Source organism: Oncorhynchus keta, chromosome 20, assembly GCF_023373465.1.
Source record: "Oncorhynchus keta strain PuntledgeMale-10-30-2019 chromosome 20, Oket_V2, whole genome shotgun sequence".
Lineage (NCBI taxonomy): Eukaryota > Metazoa > Chordata > Actinopteri > Salmoniformes > Salmonidae > Oncorhynchus > Oncorhynchus keta.
In genome coordinates this window covers 5436021-5455611 of record NC_068440.1, presented here as the reverse complement: position 1 = coordinate 5455611, position 19591 = coordinate 5436021, and the positions used below count along the sequence as shown (strand labels likewise).

At 43.4% G+C, this 19591-nt stretch overlaps 1 protein-coding gene across 2 annotated transcripts in view; it reads left to right on the top strand.

Moving 5' to 3' along the window:
• LOC118399206 (angiopoietin-1-like) overlaps positions 1-19591 on the top strand; it is a 56445-nt gene that overhangs the window by 25171 nt on the left and 11683 nt on the right. The window contains exons 5-7 of one of the 2 annotated variants that reach the window (XM_035795097.2): positions 4178-4302; positions 5241-5342; positions 7608-7774. In XM_035795097.2, coding sequence (XP_035650990.1) covers positions 4178-4302; positions 5241-5342; positions 7608-7774 — 394 coding nt within the window. Of the gene's footprint in view, positions 1-4174; positions 4303-5240; positions 5343-7607; positions 7775-19591 lie in introns of both variants that reach the window. The other variant, XM_035795096.2, reaches the window with a different exon arrangement.

Here is a 19591-nt window from a genome sequence, read left to right as displayed (position 1 = left end):
CCGTGGCGATAATAAGGGACCCTTCGGTCCACCTCTTGACCCTGACAGCAACATGAGCCTCATGTTTAGTCAATGCAGTGAACTCATTGCACCCCCTCCAACTCAACACAACAGCACAATCCCAAACCCACTTGATCCCACGCTTCCCTCGATCACATTCAGTCACAGGAGATTTCAAGTAAATGTGTGTGCTGGGATTGGTGGAGTGTCTAGCGAGAAACCTTGCACTATGTTCATGTTCCCTACTTCCTGCTGTGACGGCCCAAGACCCCACACTGCTTCCTGTGGCTGTTCGCCCGTATGAACAGGAAATGAGCAGGCATGAATAGATATCTAAGACACGGAGAGTGGATATGTGCATGACATGATTATCTCGTGCTACTTCATAGCTTTATTGTTCTATGCAAAAAGACTCCCTAGCGGCTTAATTTCATAGCTCTGACAGTAGGAACACTTTATGGCAGATGGTCCTTTGAGTGTGGTTTAAGCTGTCTACTGAATGGGTCATATTAACTAATCCCTGTGTATTAACTAATCCCTGTGCCGTGCCATATTGTGACCCAAATATGTTATTAGGGTTTCTTAAGTCTCTAAAACTGTTTGCCAAATGAAAAACAAGTAATTAACTGACATGGAAAGACGTCCACGTTTGCCATGTTCCATTAGTTGCCAGTAATCCATTTAGTAAACACCTCTGCAACTTTGTCACCTAGTCAGCCATGTAATCTCCCTGTCAGCTCGGGGTGTTTCTTTGGGTCACTGGGGCATCCAAGCCTCCCAATTTGATTGGTGGTTTCTTTAACAAGAGGAGAGGTGAAATTAAACAATGGACACCCTGGCTCTGTGGTTGGTCCCATCCTCCTCCACGGTGGCACTGAGGGCTAACCGGGCGCTGGGGTCACCTCTTCACCCCTGCCGAATAATTCAACCTATAATGGCTCCTAGGGGAGGTTGCAACACTTCCGTTCCCCACAGTGTCTAAATCTAGATGTGATGATGCTCCGTTACAGGGGAGGATTTTCAGGGGGAGGATTTGTTTGTTTACCAAACAGATTTGTGTTTTTGTTCGGGGAGGGTCAGCTTTTTGTGCCATTGGATGGCGTCTATTCGAGTTAGGCTCTGTTTTGAAAACTGACCCCTAGCATTTCCTTTAATGCTCAGATTCAAATCATCACTGACAGTTACTATGGGGAACATTTTAAAAAGGGAGTTTAGATGCTAAACATATGCCCATAAACATTGTTAGAGAAGTTGGTCAAGAAACATACTTCTCAATATTTAGGCTTATAAATGCAACACGCAACAATTTCAATGATTTGACTGAGTTTCAGTTCAGTCAATTGAAATAAATTCATTAGGCCCTAATCTATGGATCTCACATGACTGGGCAGTGATGCAACCCACCCACTGGGGAGCCAGTCCCAGTCAGTCAGAATGAGAATGTTTTATTACAGACAGAAATACTCTTCAGTACCTTTTCCACTGTATTATGCTCTGAACTCTAATCCAACCATCTCTGGTGCAGCCAGATGCCACTGAGCTCACGTTTGGGTCGTCATTATTACCTAAATCTTTCGAAGAGAGCATTGAGCCAAATACCGTTAGTAGTGGTAATTGACCTCAAGTGTTGGAACGCTCTTCAGAATCTCTGGGCGCTAAATATGATTTTCTTTTTACAGTATTCTATCATCCCACCTAATGAATGCCATCAATCATTTTTACAGCCGGGAAAGCCATGTCTGGAGGGAATATGATCTTATTTTAATTATCCGCATTTAGCTCAGAGTTCTATGAAATGCTTCAAAATGGCATTTACCGCGTTGATTGTACATAGTGCACAGTAAATCATTAGATGTTTTCTACTAAGGCCTTTTATGATTTAACTATGCTCATGTTTAAGCATACTCATTTGTCTTGAAGTGACACCTGACGCTGCAAAGATACTCTGGAGCAAGTAGAGAGATTATCCATGAGGTGTGTATTGGCACCATCTATCATGGACTTATTCCAGACTTCTATTGACCCTATTTTGGTTTGCTTGTCTTTCCCTCAGATATTTCTTTGTGGTTTTGAGTCAATTTTATTTGTTTTTTAGCATCCTTTCAGATTTAATTGAGTCTGCTAGATCTGTCGCAGTCCATTTTGGTTCCTTTGTTTCCACGTGTGTCCATTTGACTCCATGGGGTGCCTTCTGGGTCCACAGTGAGATGTATAAAGGGACCTTTTCAATCCCCAGGGGTCTTTGAGGGGCCTCTCGGGGCTGCTTGGGTCCATGTAGGTTCATGAGAGTCTTTTTAGATCTGCGTCACAGCCTCTCGGGGTCCATTTGGGCTCATTTGGCAAGGGTACTGATTTATGCAAACACCCAGCCCTGCTATCCTTTTCACATGAACCCCCTGCTGAATACAAGTCCCCACTGAATCACAAAATATTTGTCTGTAAATAAATATTGGGAAATACCTCATATTTTCAGAGCCAGGCTGCAAGCTCTTCAAGTGTGCCTCTCCTATAGCAGGGAGTCACCCGTCTCTGGTTGACTTTGACTGCACCGTTTATTGGGAAATTTGTCCTCACTGTGACATACTGTGAGTCAGAAGGTTCCCCTTTGACACCGATCTCTCCCACCTCTCTAATGCGTCCTGCCATCTCCCCGTATGAAGTAAATGGCGTCACGACAGGGCCGGCCTTTAGTTGTGTTAGACTCCGCAGAGCAAGGTCCTACTCTATCAACCTGTCACGGTGGGATATTCTTGTCGCTGACACTCAATACTTCATCAAAATGGCCTAAATAATATGCCTAACCTACAGCCTGTGTCTCGACTGACTGTTCAGCTGAGGAAGGGGGATCAAAGTGGAGTCTAAGGATCACTGACACGTTTCGCTTTCCAGTGACATCCCCTTTGCGTAAACAATCCCAATGGTAAAAACAATGGTGTGAAAACTGAGATTCGCCCCCTCGTTTTGGAATTGTAATTTCCATCGATATAACAAGGACTTGGAGGGTAAATATAAACCACTTGTTATAACAGGAACTTGAAATGTATAGCTTGTAGTATTTTGTCCTAGGCCCCTTGCTTGGGTTCAAAAATATTGCCGCCATAATTATATACAGATGGAAATAGACCCAGCTGCCTGTTCGAACAGGCCTGTCAAAGTCAGATGCCCTCTCTCTGGGCGGGAGATCATCCACTTGATAAACTGCTTTTATCTTGCTAATAAGCCATCCAGTCACCCTCTAATTTTATCATGAGCTATAATGATATCCACACAGAGAACTTGTAGTTCGGCTTCTGTGTCACTTTACTTACATATTCATTTTCTGGAATGTAAAGATGGTAATCATGATGAATGTACACTGCCGGTTTTGATATTACAAAAACCCCACTGCTTGATGGCTCATATGTGACATGAAACCTAAGGTAGTCAATTATTTATTTAAATAGCGGGATCAAGATGTACATATTTGTATATACACTGAACAAAAAATATGTCAACTGTAAAGTGCTGTGCCATGTTTCATGAGCTGAAGTAAAAGACATCTGTCGTATTTTGTTGTGTGACAAAACTGCATATTTTAGAGTGGCCTTTTTGTTTGTCCCCAGCACAAGGTACACCTGTGTCTGATCATGCTGTTTAATCTGCTTCTTGATATGCCACACCTGTCAGGTGGATGCATTGTCTTGGTAAAGGAGAAATGCTCACTAACAGGGATGTACTGTAAATGCAGCCAACTTGACACAACGATAAGAAGCATTGGAGTGGGCCAGCATCCCTGTGGAACGGTTTCGACACCTGACGAATTGAGGCTGTTCTGAGGCCGGGGGAGGGGGGGTGAAACTCAATATTAGAAAGGTGTTCCTAATGTTTGGAATACTCTGTGTATTTTGGTAATGGATAGCGCCCAAGTGCAGAGCACAGGGATTTTAATAACCTCATTGACACCTGTCAGTCAAATATATAATTTGAAAATAAAGACATATGGAAGTTGCTTGTTGACACTTGTTGGTAGATTGTTTGACACTCTGAAGGCAATACAACTGTGGCAGTTTAACATTCAAACACCACCTCTTTTAAGCTTTTTAGCTTAAAAGTACTATTTTCTGAAGTCTTTCTAGAACCTGAATTTCCACAGCATGAAGTTGTGATGCCAAATATGTACCTCGTGTTTCCTCAGTAGTCCCAAACAGCACGAAGCGGGTGGACGAAGAGAAGAAGTTTCGGGACTGTGCCGATCTGTACCAGGCTGGTTTCTACAAGAATGGGGTCTACACCATACATATTAATGCCCAGGAGACCAAAAAGGTGGGCAGCCAGTCAGAACTTCATATAGAGAAAATATCTACCATTTCATCACTTTAAGCAGCTCTTTGATAAGTGTTTAGGGTGTTTTTTGTTACTAGAGTGAGCTTCAACTCTGTCCAAGAAAGCCAAAGACATTGACCCACTTGAGAGCAGCAAGTGAAGTGGGGCTATGGTAGTTATTGGCTGCTTCAGTGCTTCAGGAATAATCGAAGGCTCAAAATATACCCTTGGCAGCCTGATGAGGGCCAGGGTTTACAAGAGGGTGGCGGGGGAGGGGGTGAAACAGGTGTTCACCACCTCCACAGGGTGCTGCCAGGCCTCAGACGGATGGCAGGGAGGTACGAGGGGGGAGGTTGGCGGAGGAGTGAGGGATGAGGGGGAGAGAAAGGAGAAAGTAGAAAGCCTCGTGTCTGGTTTCTGAGAATAATTCTGTCAGGGGCTATACCTACTTAATTATACCCAGACCGGGCACTGTGTATTCAGCTGGGGTCTTGTCCGAGGTGATAGACCTCCTCCAGACCTTCTCCACTACTCAAACAAATAGCACCACAGCAGATAGATACCCCTGTTATCAGCTTACACAGCGGCCAAGGGTTAAGGGTCATGTTCCATCCAGGTGTCCAGTGGTATGTGTCCTGCTCCACTGGCCCCGTCCGCTTATGTCTGCACCAGGCCTGTGATTGGGGTCACCTCCTGGGAGTTGTTGGAGGATCAGGACACATTGATTACATTTGAGTAGGACTCACAATACATCGCCCTGATGATACATGAGAAGGACTGTGTCCTGGAACCGATGATTCATAGAAAGGAATCACTAGTTAGGCCAATTTAACCTATCATGTCTATACTTGTGCTCTAAATTGTAAGATAAGAGCATGTGGATTGTGTCTGTAGGCAGCCTGAGAACTTAATGACCAACGGGGAATGTGTGTTTACAGGTGCATTGTAACATGGAGACCGCTGGCGGCGGATGGACGACCATCCAGCGAAGAGAGGACGGCGGCCTGGACTTCCAGAAAACGTGGAAGGAGTACAAGACGGTGAGACGAGAAGAATAACAAACAGCCCAACTCGAAAGCACCACACGCACAAGATAAAGCCATGCATGAATGAGGGGTCTGTTTCCAACACCTCTGCTACAGTAAATTATAACAAATGGGCGTACTCTCGCCTCTCTCTCTTGGATTTAACATGTTGATAAAGAGTGAGGTAGGATTCCCTTGTATTCTCAAGAGTGGCCAGGCCCGTGTGGAACACTCCTACAAAATCTGTCCTACCCAGCAACACCAGCTGTATCTCTGGTACATCTGTACACAGGGAGGGATTCCTCAGCCCTCGTATTAGAGACTCTAGCTTGGGTGTCGGAGGCTGGCACGAAATCCAACCCAACCCTGGGCCTGACACACTGTTGTTATTCATTTGAAAACAGGACAGCAGTTGTCGGAAAACGATACATTTGTTTAGTCTCACGTAACAGCGCAAGGTGTTGTGATCATCATCGTCCATTCGATACGGGAATAGATATCGACTGGTGCACTAAGAGGCTAAGCTCTGTTTTGCTTTTAGGAGCGATGAGCTACCCCATTGCCATTCCAATTAGCTGTAGCGTATACTAACATAACGTAGGCACAACAGCAGCTGGAGACCAGATTCAATATGGAGGGTGTTTTAATGACCAATCTGAGCACATGGTAACAGGTGATCTGCAGAGGGTAAATATAGATTTGACAAGGGTGAAAAGGGAAAGGTCAAAGAGGTACGGACAGAAAGTCCAGCTGGTTAGAAGCAGTGAGGGAGCCATGGCACCCCTAGCCAAGCATGGAGAGCGTGGAATACAAGTGGCAATGGAATCAGCACGGACCCTAGCACCGCCACCGAATACTGGCACACCATCGGTGTGGTCCTTTGGCTCCCTCAGAGGCCCTTCCTTGAAGAGTCTGTTAAGTGATTGATATTGTTTTATTGTGTGATTCAATTCACTGCTGTTGGTCTCTGTGGGCTTTTGCACGTAAATTCAAAACACTTGAAGGATTCATAAATCTTTTGGGCGAACTTTATTGGGCTATTCCTATTTTGTGGGAGGATGGAGAGCACTCTGGCAGTGACCCCTACAATTAGTCGTCAAGTATGTGATCTTATCACCGTAATGTTTATAAATACATTAGCAGTACTAGATAGAGTATATGTAGCAGGATAACGAATGTGTTCTTTAACCGGTATGAGACACAAATCAATTTGACAATTTGCAATACCGTATTAAGTAAATATTAATGTCTAAGTTAGTATTTGTCAGCATGTATGGCAAACTTTATGAAAGAACACTTTCTATCAATCTTTATCGTTTTAAGAAAACGTTTACTTCTCTACCCAGCAATACTTCAAACCTCTCTGAAATTCCTGGTAGACGCATTCATCCAAGTTTGCGTGTGAATGAACCCTCTGAGGTGGAACATTAAGGGGGAACCACTACTGTTTGAGTCCAACCATCCCAACCACAAGCCAGGTTTGCAGAGGTGAAACGGAATCACAAGGGGAGGCCTTGGACAGCGCTAAAAGGCAGATCAGTCGGAAGTCAGATTGAGTCAGGGACGTGGCCCAGCCACTTTCTCCTTCCACCCACACAGCAGGACATGTCTCAGGCTGGAGGAATGCCCCGTGTTTACTTTCCTCCTTCCATTCTCCTAATCATCGAAAGGCTCTCGGCACATCTCCCCCTTCAACCCACCCCTTCCGCAAATCATTAATGGAACAGTCCAGAGCTCCAGACCAGTCTCTATGAGCCATCATGTCATCCTAGTTTCTAATTCTCCCCATTGCAGGTTTGTTACTACTGCTGCCGTCAAAAGCACTTTATCTACAATGGGAGTCATTGTGCTCCTACCTAAACGTTGTAATTGTTGAGAAGGCGTACGTGGCGTTGTGTGCATCTGTTGTCATTCTCATGGACTGTGTAATAAAGAGGGTTTATTACGTGTTTGGTTTGGGTGGGAAGAGGAAGGGGTGGAAAAGGTGCTTTGTGTGCCTTTTTTCAGCTGGTCCCAATTTATGCTCTCATAAACAGGGAGGGCTATTCCTGTGCGGTTTCATGCTTTGTGTAGGCGTCAATCCTGAAGCAGTCATTGATGATGACATCACAAAAATGTTATTAAAAAAAATTCCATGGTGGAGAGATTGCATCTTTTCCAGGAAGACCTTGGAAGGGATCGGGAATGCCTTCTATCCTGTATCCCGGAATTGACAGTAAGATTCCCTATGGGCCTCAGTGATGACTCTGGCCTCCTCTTGCTCTTCTTCTTCTGTTGCAGGGCTTTGGGACAGTTTCTGCAGAGCACTGGCTGGGGAATGAGTTTGTATACCTGCTGACCAGCCAGAGGCAGTATGCCCTCCGTGTGGAGCTCACCGACTGGGACGGACACCAGGCCTTCTCCCTGTACGACCGCTTTCACATCGATAGTGAGAAACGCAACTACAGGTACTATTAAAGAGCTGTATGTATGTGTCTTGATAAGCCTCGAATTCATGTTGCCACTACTGACTGATATCTAAAATGGAGACATTGCTGACATTATGCAGTCCAAATTCCTTCTCTTTTGATGGTATCATGTCATAACAGATATTTTACATACAGTAAAATGTTCCCACAACTGATACTTGGTCCTTGAATAAGGAGTTTAACTTTTTGCTTCTTCCAGAGCGCTAAATGTGTTTCAAACTGTGGCAGATGCTTGGATTCGTTAGATTTGGAAATTCATTCTCATTTAACTGTATCATGTCATAACAGATATTCACATACAGTAAAGTGTTCCCGCAACTGATACTTGGTCCTTGAATAAGGGGTTAAACGTTTTGCTTCTTCAAGAGCACTAAATATGCAGACGTTTGGATTCGTTAGATTTGGAAAACTACTGGAACATTCCAGAAAGTTTCGTGCAATCAAAGGTCTCTGAGAGGAGATGGTCTGACAATTCCAATTGAGGTGATTCGTCAGATTTGTAGCCCCTTCTGATAAGAAGCTACTTCAGTTTCTAAATGTTATTTTTGTCAACTTCAGATGGATTTCTGTTTGTTTTCCCAAGACGTTGCAGCCATTTATGCTGCCGGGAAGGGTGTTTCGCAGCGTTCAGATGTTTGGACAAACTGGTGTGGTCGGGTTGAGAGTGAGGCGATTGTCATATCTAATTTGTGGAAACATCTTGGATTATGTGACGACAGGATTTACTTTAAGAAGTCTGCCTCTTAAAGTGTCAGGTGCACACTCTCCAGGTTTTCTCTGTAGGCTACAGAAATTGATTTTACGGTAAAGCTATAGGGAGAGGTCAACCGATTTCTTTTGTTATGTGCTGAGACTAAATCCGGGTTTATATGTCCCATTGTGAAGATTGGATAACTCCATCCCTTTTTATCTCTCAGAGTTTAATACTGACCGCACAGGCACTGACTTCCTTCTCCCTATAGGCAGTATTTGACAAGGAAAGATTTGTTAAGTGCAGAGAAGGACCATGTAGGATACGGTTCAAGGGGGGATAATGCAGGTATGTTTATCTACACTGTATGTAAAAGGACACTTGAACAGGGATAGTGATTTATTTGCACTCAAAAGATTCTCCCTCCCTCTCTCTCTTTCACTGTTTCCCTCTCTTCCTCTCTCTCTCTCTCCCTCACGCACACATACTGTAACCTCTTGCTATTTCGATGGGGGAAACAGTGGTTGTTCGTTTCTTCAGGGCAGGAAGAGGCATCTTTGAGCCTACAGTGGGCTTTAGTTAAGGGAAGGAAGGCTCGTTGGCGCTCGGAGTGGAGAAATCTAATCGGCCTGCTGTTCACTATAAATATATTTGTTCTCTCAAATAGTTGTGTGATTGCTTCTCAAGAACATTGGCCAAAACCAACCAGGCCACAAACAAAGCTGCCATCTATGTTCTGTTCTCCTCTGCTCTGGCACCTCCACTTCAGAATCCCAAACAATCTGCGACATGTTCTTCAACTTGTATTTATTGTACTGAGAAGCAACAGATTGTAGCAAAAGATAGCATGACGTTTTGGTTTGGTTTTGGATTATTTTGGGCATCGGTGGTGGGGGCCTTACTGGAATAGTACAATCTCCACTGACGCAGACAGACACGTTTGTTATGACACGTAAACGAAAGTAGCACGGTCATGCAACTTCACTTACACACACACACACACACACATGCCCACACGCACCCATTGGATACCGCAGATGGTAATTTAAAGCTATAGTCCACCGATGCACAAGTGTGCCCATTTATTATAAACAATGTCGAGCTTTGCTAGGAAATGTTTGCTTTACTGCCAGCTCCTTGGTTGCGTCTAAATATAAAGCCAGACGGAAATTATTGCCCAGAGAAATATAGGATTCTAATCCTTGATCTAAATCATATACAGCATGGACTAATTGTCACATTTATTACTGTCCCATCCCTATTTGAATGATTTCCAAAGCACAGAGGCTGAGTAATACTCACCAACACTATTTTATTTAGTATCCAGACAGCATAATAAATACAATATAATAAAGCTATTAAATCAATCCATCGCAATGTAGATCTTGGGTTATTCAAAACATATTTGTGAGTAAGTAGTTGGAGAAGTAAGTAAATTGGCCTGGTTCTCCTCTCATGGTGTGACTAATGCCGCGTTCAAGTGCTAGTCAGAACAAGGAAACTCTGAAATTTCCGAACTGCAAACTGGTTATAGTTATACACATGCAGCTTTCAACGAATCAGCAAGTCAGAAAGTTGAGAGTTTCCTAGTTCCGACTAGCATCTGAATGCGGCAATAGTCATTTCCAGATGACACGGTATTATGGGATTGACGCAGAAGTCTTGGAGAGTCTGTGCTACTCTTCCCTTTTTTTTGTGTTGAAGCCGTGCTTAAGGATGTTTGTACTGGCAATAGCCTGCATCCATATAAACATGAAAAAAGCATCTTAGTATCAATTTTACAGCAAGGGAATACAGTGTTTGTGGAAATATCTTCACTTGTTCTGTCTTTTAAATATGAGTCTGTGTGTGCAGCTAACTTTCTTGTTCCCTAAGCTTTTTCTCCCCCTGTATTTTCCCATTATGTAATACCTTATTTTACCCCAAAAGGACAATGCCCACCATGCCCATATTACAATATACTTTAAACTGGCATCAACAATGCTACTCAACTTATACTTTACAAATACCGTTGAAATTGCTGAAAGAGTATTTACGGGCTGACCTTGTAACTCATAACTACACAGCTCCCACTGAACCATGCTTGAACAAGCTTGTAAAATTATTTTTTTTGGGGGGGGGGGTTCGCTCCATTGTGAATCACGTTTCTGCAATTGCTATAACCTATGTCTCTCTGTAAACAAATACAAAGGAACAGTCTATAAAATGGACTGAAATTGTTAGCTTGCTGAAATAGTGGGTTGCAACTGAAATAATGGGCTGTACAGTGATTTAGTCATGACCTGCGAATGGCATGACCTGCGAATTGATAACGATGTCCATCAACACATTCGATCGATAACACTAATTTATCAACACTTACAGTATGGGCCTCAAAATGAGGCCTTCGACCCTGTTAGGAGTCTTATTAGAGAAAGATGGCGGGAGGAACGAGCAGGGGAAAAACATACAGACTGAAAGAAAGAGCAAAAGAGGGAGAGTGAATCAGAAATATGGGAATAAATACATTCCTACTGCAGAGGGGGGAGGGAGGGGGAATGGAACAACCATTCACACTGCCAATCTGTGGACAGATCTTATTCATAATAGATTTGTGTCTAATCTTATTTAATAAGATCACTTTTGAAGGATCGAAGAGGGCGAGGAAAACGATAGTTATGGTTGTAAGTTGCTTCGAAGGTTTGCTGTGAAGCAAAACATCAGTGTTGTTGCAAAGTTTAACTTACAAACGGATGGGGACTTTTGTTTCCAGAACTCTGTGTGTGTGTGTGCGTGTGCGTGTGCGTGTGCGTGTGCGTGTGCGTGTGTGTGTGTGTGTGTGTGTGTGTGTGTGTGTGTGTGTGTGTGTGTGTGTGTGTGTGTGTGTGTGTGTGTGCGTGCGTGCGTGTGTGTGTGTGTGTGTGTGCGTGCGTGGTGGCCTGGGTGGTCAGGGAGAGTGTTTCCGGGGGTCGGCCAGGCATGAGATAGTGCCAGATACATGTTATTTCTCAGGGGTCAGAGCCATCAGTCAGGGGTCAGAGTTGATTATATGACACAGACTACAGAAGGGCTTTGACCAATGGCTTACATCCTTTTCAACACGGATCTGAGTAGTGGCCCTGTACCACAGTGGTCCAGGGGGATCATTTGACATATTAACAATTCATATTGAAGTGTTGAATTATGTAACAAGTCTACTTGCTAATCCTTTATAAGCTATTTAGAGTTTTCTTAACTTTCAAATGCCCTTAGGTGTACTAACTTCAGTATAAGTTATGATTATTTGCTTTACTACATTATGAATAGAATCTTTGCAAGGATTCAAATTTCATGTTAGTCTCTGCTTGCATGCACCAAGCTGTTTTTGGGTCTGTAAATGTGTGTATTTTATTGCAGTTGTGCTTTAACGTTGCATGTGAGGATTTAAGAATTGAATAAAACCATCATCTCCATTTTGAAATGGAACTATGTTAAAAAGCAGTGTGGGAGTTACTGAACATATGCACGGACACGAGTGAGGTTTACAGCTCAACGCTCTCCTCCGCATGTATGCCGAAATAGGGCCTTTCTCCAACGGAGAGGATTATGTTTACTCTTCAACTGACTGTTAAATCTTTATTAAATATCCTTCCTCGTCAAGCCAAGTTCCCTAAATCATGGGATTTCTCCATATGGTAATGGAAATCTCCCTGGTGGAATCAGACAGTACCCTCAGATGTATTTGACGTGGGGATTTGGAGAAAGACTTGGCAAAGGAGGGATTCTCTAGCTTGGCTGTAACCCCTCTGTCCTAGCCTTACACTGAGATGGGATCCCTGATACCCCTAACTCGTGAAGCTCGGTTTACTCATCCAACACTCATCCGCACTGCATTCTGACTGATAACCACAGTACAGTGGGGAGGCAGCAACGCTGAATGTCTGTCTGTAAATAAGGTATCTGAGTACAACGTTATGTTGTGAATCTAACATCTAAAGATGATTTAGGTGAGAGCCGGTAGTATTATTCTGAGATTTTATTCACCTTTTGTTGGGTTGCGGTTTAAGGTTTTAGTTTAAAGAAATTAACAGGGATGCATACAGTATGATCTACCTCAGTGATGATAATCATTGGCAACTTGTAAAGTAAAAAATGGTGAGTGTGTGTGCACATACGTGTGTGTGTGTGTGTGTGTGTGTGTGTGTGTGTGTGTGTGTGTGTGTGTGTGTGTGTGTGTGTGTGTGTGTGTGTGTGTGTGTGTGTGTGTGTGTGTGTGTGTGTGTGTGTGTGTGTGTGTGTGTGTGTGTGTGTGTGTCCATATGTTCGTCTGTCTCTGTGATGACACCCAGCGGCAGGCGAGCGAATGGGCTACAGCCAGACACCTCTGGGTAGGACGTGGTCCATTGGGCATGGTAATTAACCTCTGCTTTGAGCCAATTAGGCTGCAGTTCAGCAGGCTAATGACTGCCAGGTGTGCGACAGCATGTGCTGCCTGGACCTCAGCAGGTTTGGTCGTCTCAGACTGGGATAAAAGGAATGAAGCCAGCATGCTAGGTTGAACTGTGTCAGTCAAGAGAGAAAAGAAGTCCATTTGAAAGACTGACACAATTCTTTCTATGCCACACACATAGAAAATAAACGTTTGTACAGGCAGACATACTGTATATAACAAACGTACACCTGTAGGTTACATGTTACAATGTGCTTAAAACAACTCTGGGGGAATCCCTTCAGAATGTCAGTACATACAATGAAGTAAAACAGCAATATCCCCCATTTGGGATAACACGGGGCCTTTTGAAATGGGACATGGCAAGCAGATAACAGACGGGCTGTGGAAGGGTCAGTGGGGGCCATTCCACAGTGTGTTTAGCCACAGTCTGATACATCTCACTGGTGCGGAGGAGAGAGACATATTTATGATTTTCTTTATTTTGCAGTGTTTAGGGATGAATGCCACCTTCACTGAGAACCCCTGATGTATGGACCCCTATAGCACACAGGACTTATAGTACTTTGGGGAGTGGAGGTCTCTGTTAACTTTAACTGTCGCTGGCTGAGCCTGGGTGGTTTGATACAGCCTTACAGATACAGGAACTCAATTACTATGTTGTTTGATGTTGCATACATGCAGGTATTAGGTAGGCCTAACTCAAGTGGTTTAAACAAAAGAGAAGTGAGATTGATGGAATTCTATCTTGATACTACATCATGATGTAATTCAGCCTGGAATGAGCAACCTCTACATAGTGTGTATGACCAATATAGCCCCGCAGCCTAGCTGTAAAGTGTTATTGACAGTGGAGGCTCCTCATCCTACTCGATAAATTTGATTTTATATTAAAAAAAGTTGTCCTTTTTAGATAAAACTATAGTAAATATATTCACGTCACCATATAGCTGATTAAAACACACTGTTTTGCAATGAAGGTCTACATTTCCATCCTCCTCCGGGTACATTGACTTAACTACAAAAGGCTTATGGTTCTCACCCCCTTCCATAGACATACATTGTAATTATTACTACTTCCGGAGGACGTCCTCCAACCTATCAGAGCTTTTGCAGCATGAACTGACATCTTGTCCACCCAATCAAAGGATCAGAGAATTAATCTAGTACTGAAAGCATAAGCTAAAGATAGCTAGCACTGCAGTGCATAAAATGTGGTGAGTAATTGACTCCAAGAGAGAGAAAGATATTAGTTCTGATCAAATTCATGTATTAAAACATGTAGGAGAAGTAGCAGAAAGAAAGAGAAAGAGAAATCACTTTTACTTACTTAGCCAGCTAATGCGGCTAGCTAATGTAGCCTAATCAAACACCCGGCTCAAACAGAGGCTATCCAGCACTGGAACTCTTCCAAGTCAATGTAAGCTTTTTTTAAATTAATTTATTGTCACCGGGGCCTGCCGTTGTAACTGCTAAATTACTTACTGTACACTGTACCACTGTACTACGTGATTGTAGCGGGTTTACTAATGTGTTACTTCTAGTAGCTATGTTGACTATGAAGGCAAAAGGCTCATATTTTGAGCCCAACATTTTTTGGGGGCTTGCCTGTTTTGCATGTTATTTTGGCATTAATCTGGGATAAGCGTCCCACCTGGCCAAAAGCCAGAGAAAATGCAGAGCGCCAAATTCAAATAAATTACTATAAAAATTAAACTTTCATGAAATCACACATGTAAGATACCAAATTAAAGCTTCACGTGTTGTGAATACAGCCAACATGTCAGATTTCAAAAAGGCTTTTCGGCGAAAGCAAACAATGCTATTATCTGAGGATAGCACCTCCGTAAACAAAAGAGAGAAAACATATTTCAACCCTGCAGGCGCGACACAAAACGTAGAAATAAAAATATAAATCATGCCTTACCTTTGACGAGCTTCTTCTGTTGGCACTCCAATATGTCCCATAAACATCACAAATGGTCCTTTTGTTCGATTAATTCCGTCGATACATATCCAAAATGTCAATTTATTTGGCTCGTTTGATCCAGAAAACACTGGTTCCAACTTGCTCAACGTCACTACGAAATATCTCAAAAGTTACCTGTAAACTTTGCCAAAACATTTCAAACTACTTTTGTAATACAACTTTATGTATTTTTTAAAGTAAATAATCGATGAAATTCAAAACGGAATGATCTGTGTTCAATACAGGAAGAAAACAAACTGACGGTACCTTTCTGGTCATGCGCCTCTAACAGTACACATGAAGTGACCCTCTTTTTTAACAGGGCTACTTCTTCATTACACAAAGGAATAACCTCAACCAATTTGTAAAGACTGGTGACATCCAGTGGAAGCGGTAGGAACTGCAAGAAGGTCCCTTTTCCCAATGAAAACCCATTGAAAAGCGAGTGACCTCAAAAAAAAAGATCTGAATGGTTTTTCCTCTGGGTTTCGCCTGCTACATAAGTCCTGTTATACTCACAGACATGATTCAAACAGTTTCAGAAACTTCAGAGTGTTTTCTATCCACATCTACTAATTATATGCATATCTTATCTTTTGGGGATGAGTGGCAGGCAGTTGAATTTGGGCATGCATTTCATCCGGACGTGAAAATACTGCCCCCTGTCACCAAGAAGTTAATACGTGTCACATATCAGTTTGCAAACAATGTAAAACAAAATATATATCATTGAGTTAATAAAGCCGCATACAAACATGGTCTCTTTTTTGTTTCGTTGAGTAAGGCAGCTCCAAAATGCAGGTGTTTCAGCCTAGCTCAGTGCTTTCTGTGGTGGGGCAAGCCAGCAGAGAATACAGAGTGTTACGCCGTGACTGGCTCAGTGTTCTGTCACTCATAGGGACACTATGTCACCACCAAGTCTAAGGGTAGAGCTAGAAAATTCTAGCCCCTTGGGTGCTGCCATAGAATTACATTAGAAGTGCCCGTCCAAGAAGGCTCAAGGTCATTGGCCACAGATAAAATGACGTCAAATCACGTTACATGTATAGTAACTTTGATTGGACTGATTGTATTCATGTCAATATCATACTTTCAAAATCTTAGCTAGCAGTCATCATCATGACATTTACTGGTTAAAGACCTGGAGAATAAACCCTTCTCCTCACAGCTGCTAATTTCCCTTAATGTTGATAATGTGGTTGTTACTGACAAGAAGCACATGGCTGAGCTCTTTAATCACCACTTCATTTAAGTCAGGATTCCTACTTGACTCAGCCATGCCTCCTTGTCCGTCCAACATTTCCTCATCTCCCACCCCTTCTAATGCGACTATCCCCGATGCCTCTCCCTCTTTTCCCCTGCCCCGCTGCAAAGTTTCTCCCTGCAGACAGTCACTGAGTCCGAGGGGCTAAAGGAGCTCCTTATTAAACTTGACAAAAAAAACCCATCTTGGTCAGATGGTTTAGACCCTTTCTTCATTAAGGTTGCTGCCCCTATAATTGCCAAGCCAATATCCAACCGTTTTAACCTGCCTCTCCCTTATGGGGAGGTTCCCATTGCTTGGAAAGTAGCCACGGTTCATCCTTTATTTAAAGGGGGAGAACAAGCTGATCCTAACTGTTAAAGGCCTATTTCTATTTTACCCTGTTTATCAAAAGTGTTGGAACAACTTGTCAATAATCAACTGACTGGCTTTATTGGTGTCTATAGTATTCTCTCGGGTATGCAATCTGGTTTCCGCTCAGGTTATGGATGTGTCACCGAAACCTTAAAGGTCCTCATTATGTCACCATTGCCCTTGATTCTAAGCAATATTGTGCTGATTATTTTTATTGACTTGGTCAAAGCTTTTGATACGGTAGACCATTCCTTCTTGTGGACCGGCTAAGGAGTATTGGTGTCTCTAAGGGGACTTTGGGCTGGTTTGCTAACTACCTCTCTCAAAGAGTGCAGTGCATAAAGTCAGAAACTCTGCTGTCTCAGCCACTGCCTGTCACCAAGGGAGTACCCCAAGGCTCGAACCTAGGCCCCACGCTCCTCTCAATTTACATCAACAACATAGCTCAGGCAGTAGGAAGCTCTCTCATCCATTTATATGCAGTTGATACAGTCTTATACTCAGCTGGCCCCTCCCCGGATTTTGTGTTGAATGCAACAAAGCATTCTTAGTGTCCAACAAGCTTTCCCTTAACCTTGTTTTGAACAGCTCCAAAACAAAGGTCATGTGGTTTGGTACGAAGAATGCCCCTCCTCCCACATGTGTTATTTCTACCTCTAGGGGTTTTGAGCTTGAGGTAGTCACCTCATACAAGTACTTGGGAGTATGGCTAGATGGTGCACTGTTCTTCTCTCAGCACATATCAAAACTGCAGGCTAAAGATCAATCTACACTTGGTTTCTTCTATCGTAATCGGTCCTCTTTCACTCCAGCTGCCAAACTAACACTGATTTAGATGACCATCCTACCCATGTTAGATTATGGATACATCATTTCTAGAGCAGCAGGTAAGGGTGCTCTCGAGCGGCTAGATGTTTTTACCATTCTGCCATCAGATTTGCCACCAATGCTCCTTATAGGAGACACCAGTGCACTCTATACTCTGGTCATCTCTGTATACCCATCGCAAGACCCACTGGTTGATGCTTATTTATAAAACCCTCTTAGGCCTCACTCCCCCCTATCTGAGATATCTACTGCAGCCCTCATCCTCCACATACAACACCCATTCTTCCAGTCACATTCTGTTAAAAGGTCCCCAAAGCGCACATATCCTTGGGTCGCTCCTTTTTTCAGTTCGCTGCTGCTAGCGACTGGAATGAGCTCCAACAAACACTCAAACTGGACAGTTGTATCTCAATCTCTTCATTCAAAGACTCAATCATGGACACTCTTGCTGACAATTGTGGCTGCTTTGTGTGATGTATTGTTGTCTCTAACCTTCTTGCACTTTGCGCTGTTGTCTGTGTCCAATAATGTTTGTATCATGTTTTGTGCTGCTACCATGTTGTGTTGCTACCATGAGGTTGTTACAGTGCCTTGCAAAGGTATTCATCCCCCTTCGCATTTTTCCTATTTTGTTGCATTACAACCTGTAATTTAAATTGATTTTGATTTGGATGTCATGTAATGGACATACACAAAATAGTTCAAATTGGTGAAGTGAAATGAAAAAAATGACTTAATAATAATAATAATAAATCAACGGAAAAGTGGTGCGTGCGTATGTATTCGCCCCCTTTGCTATGAAGCACCTAAATAAGATCTGGTGCAACCAATTACCTTCAGAAGTCACATAATTACTTAAATAAAGTCCACCTCTGTGCAATCTAAATCTCGCATGATCTCAGTATATATATACCTGTTCTGAAAGGCCCCAAGAGTCTGCAACACCCTTAAGCAAGTGGCACCATGAAGACCAAGGAGCTCTCCAAACAGGTCAGGGACAAAGTTGTGGAGAAGTACAGATCAGGTTTGGGTTATAAAAAAATATCAGAAACTTTGAACATCCCACGGAGCACCATTAAATCCATTATAAAAAAAATGAAAGAATATGGCACCACAACAAACCTGCCATGAGAGGGCCACCCAACAAAACTCATGAACCAGGCAAGGAGGGCATTAATCAGCGAGGCAACAAAGAGGCCAAAGATAACCCTTAGGGAGCTGCAAAGCTCCACAGCGGAGATTGGAATATCTGTCCATAGGACCACTTTAAGCCGTACACAGAGCTGAGCTTTGCGGAAGAGTGGCCAGAAAAAAAGTCATTGCTTAAAGAAAAGAATAAGCAAACCCGTTTGGTGTTTGCCAAAAGACATGTGGGAGACTCCCCAAACATATGGAAGAAGGTACTCTTGTCAGATGAGAGTAAAATTGAGCTTTTTGGCCATCAAGGCCAACACCTCTCATCACCCCAAGAAACCATCCCCACAGTGAAGCAAGGCGGTGGCCCGTTCCTGTAGGTTCATGCTCTACAACATCCGCAGAGTACGACCCTGCCTCACACAGGAAGCGGCGCAGGTCCTAATCCAGGCACTTGTCATCTCCCGTCTGGATTACTGCAACTCGCTGTTGGCTGGGCTCCCTGCCTGTGCCATTAAACCCCTACAACTCATCCAGAACGCCGCAGCCTGTCTGATGTTCAACCTTCCCAAGTTCTCTCACGTCACCCCGCTCCTCCGCTCTCTCCACTGGCTTCCAGTTGAAGCTCGCATCCGCTACAAGACCATGGTGCTTGCCTACGGAGCTGTGAGGGGAACGGCACCTCAGTACCTCCAGGCTCTGATCAGGCCCTACACCCAAACAAGGGCACTGCGTTCATCCACCTCTGGCCTGCTCGCCTCCCTACCACTGAGGAAGTACAGTTCCCGCTCAGCCCAGTCAAAACTGTTCGCTGCTCTGGCCCCCAATGGTGGAACAAACTCCCCACGACGCCAGGACAGCGGAGTCAATCACCACCTTCCGGAGACACCTGAAACCCCACCTCTTTAAGGAATACCTAGGATAGGATAAAGTAATCCTTCTCACCCCCCTTAAAATATTTAGATGCACTATTGTAAAGTGGCTGTTCCACTGGATGTCATAAGGTGAATGCACCAATTTGTAAGTCGCTCTGGATAAGAGCGTCTGCTAAATGACTTAAATGTAAATGTAAATGTAATGTTTTTCATCGGCAGAGACTCTGAAACTGGTCAGAAATGAATAAATTATGGATGGCGCTAAATACAGGG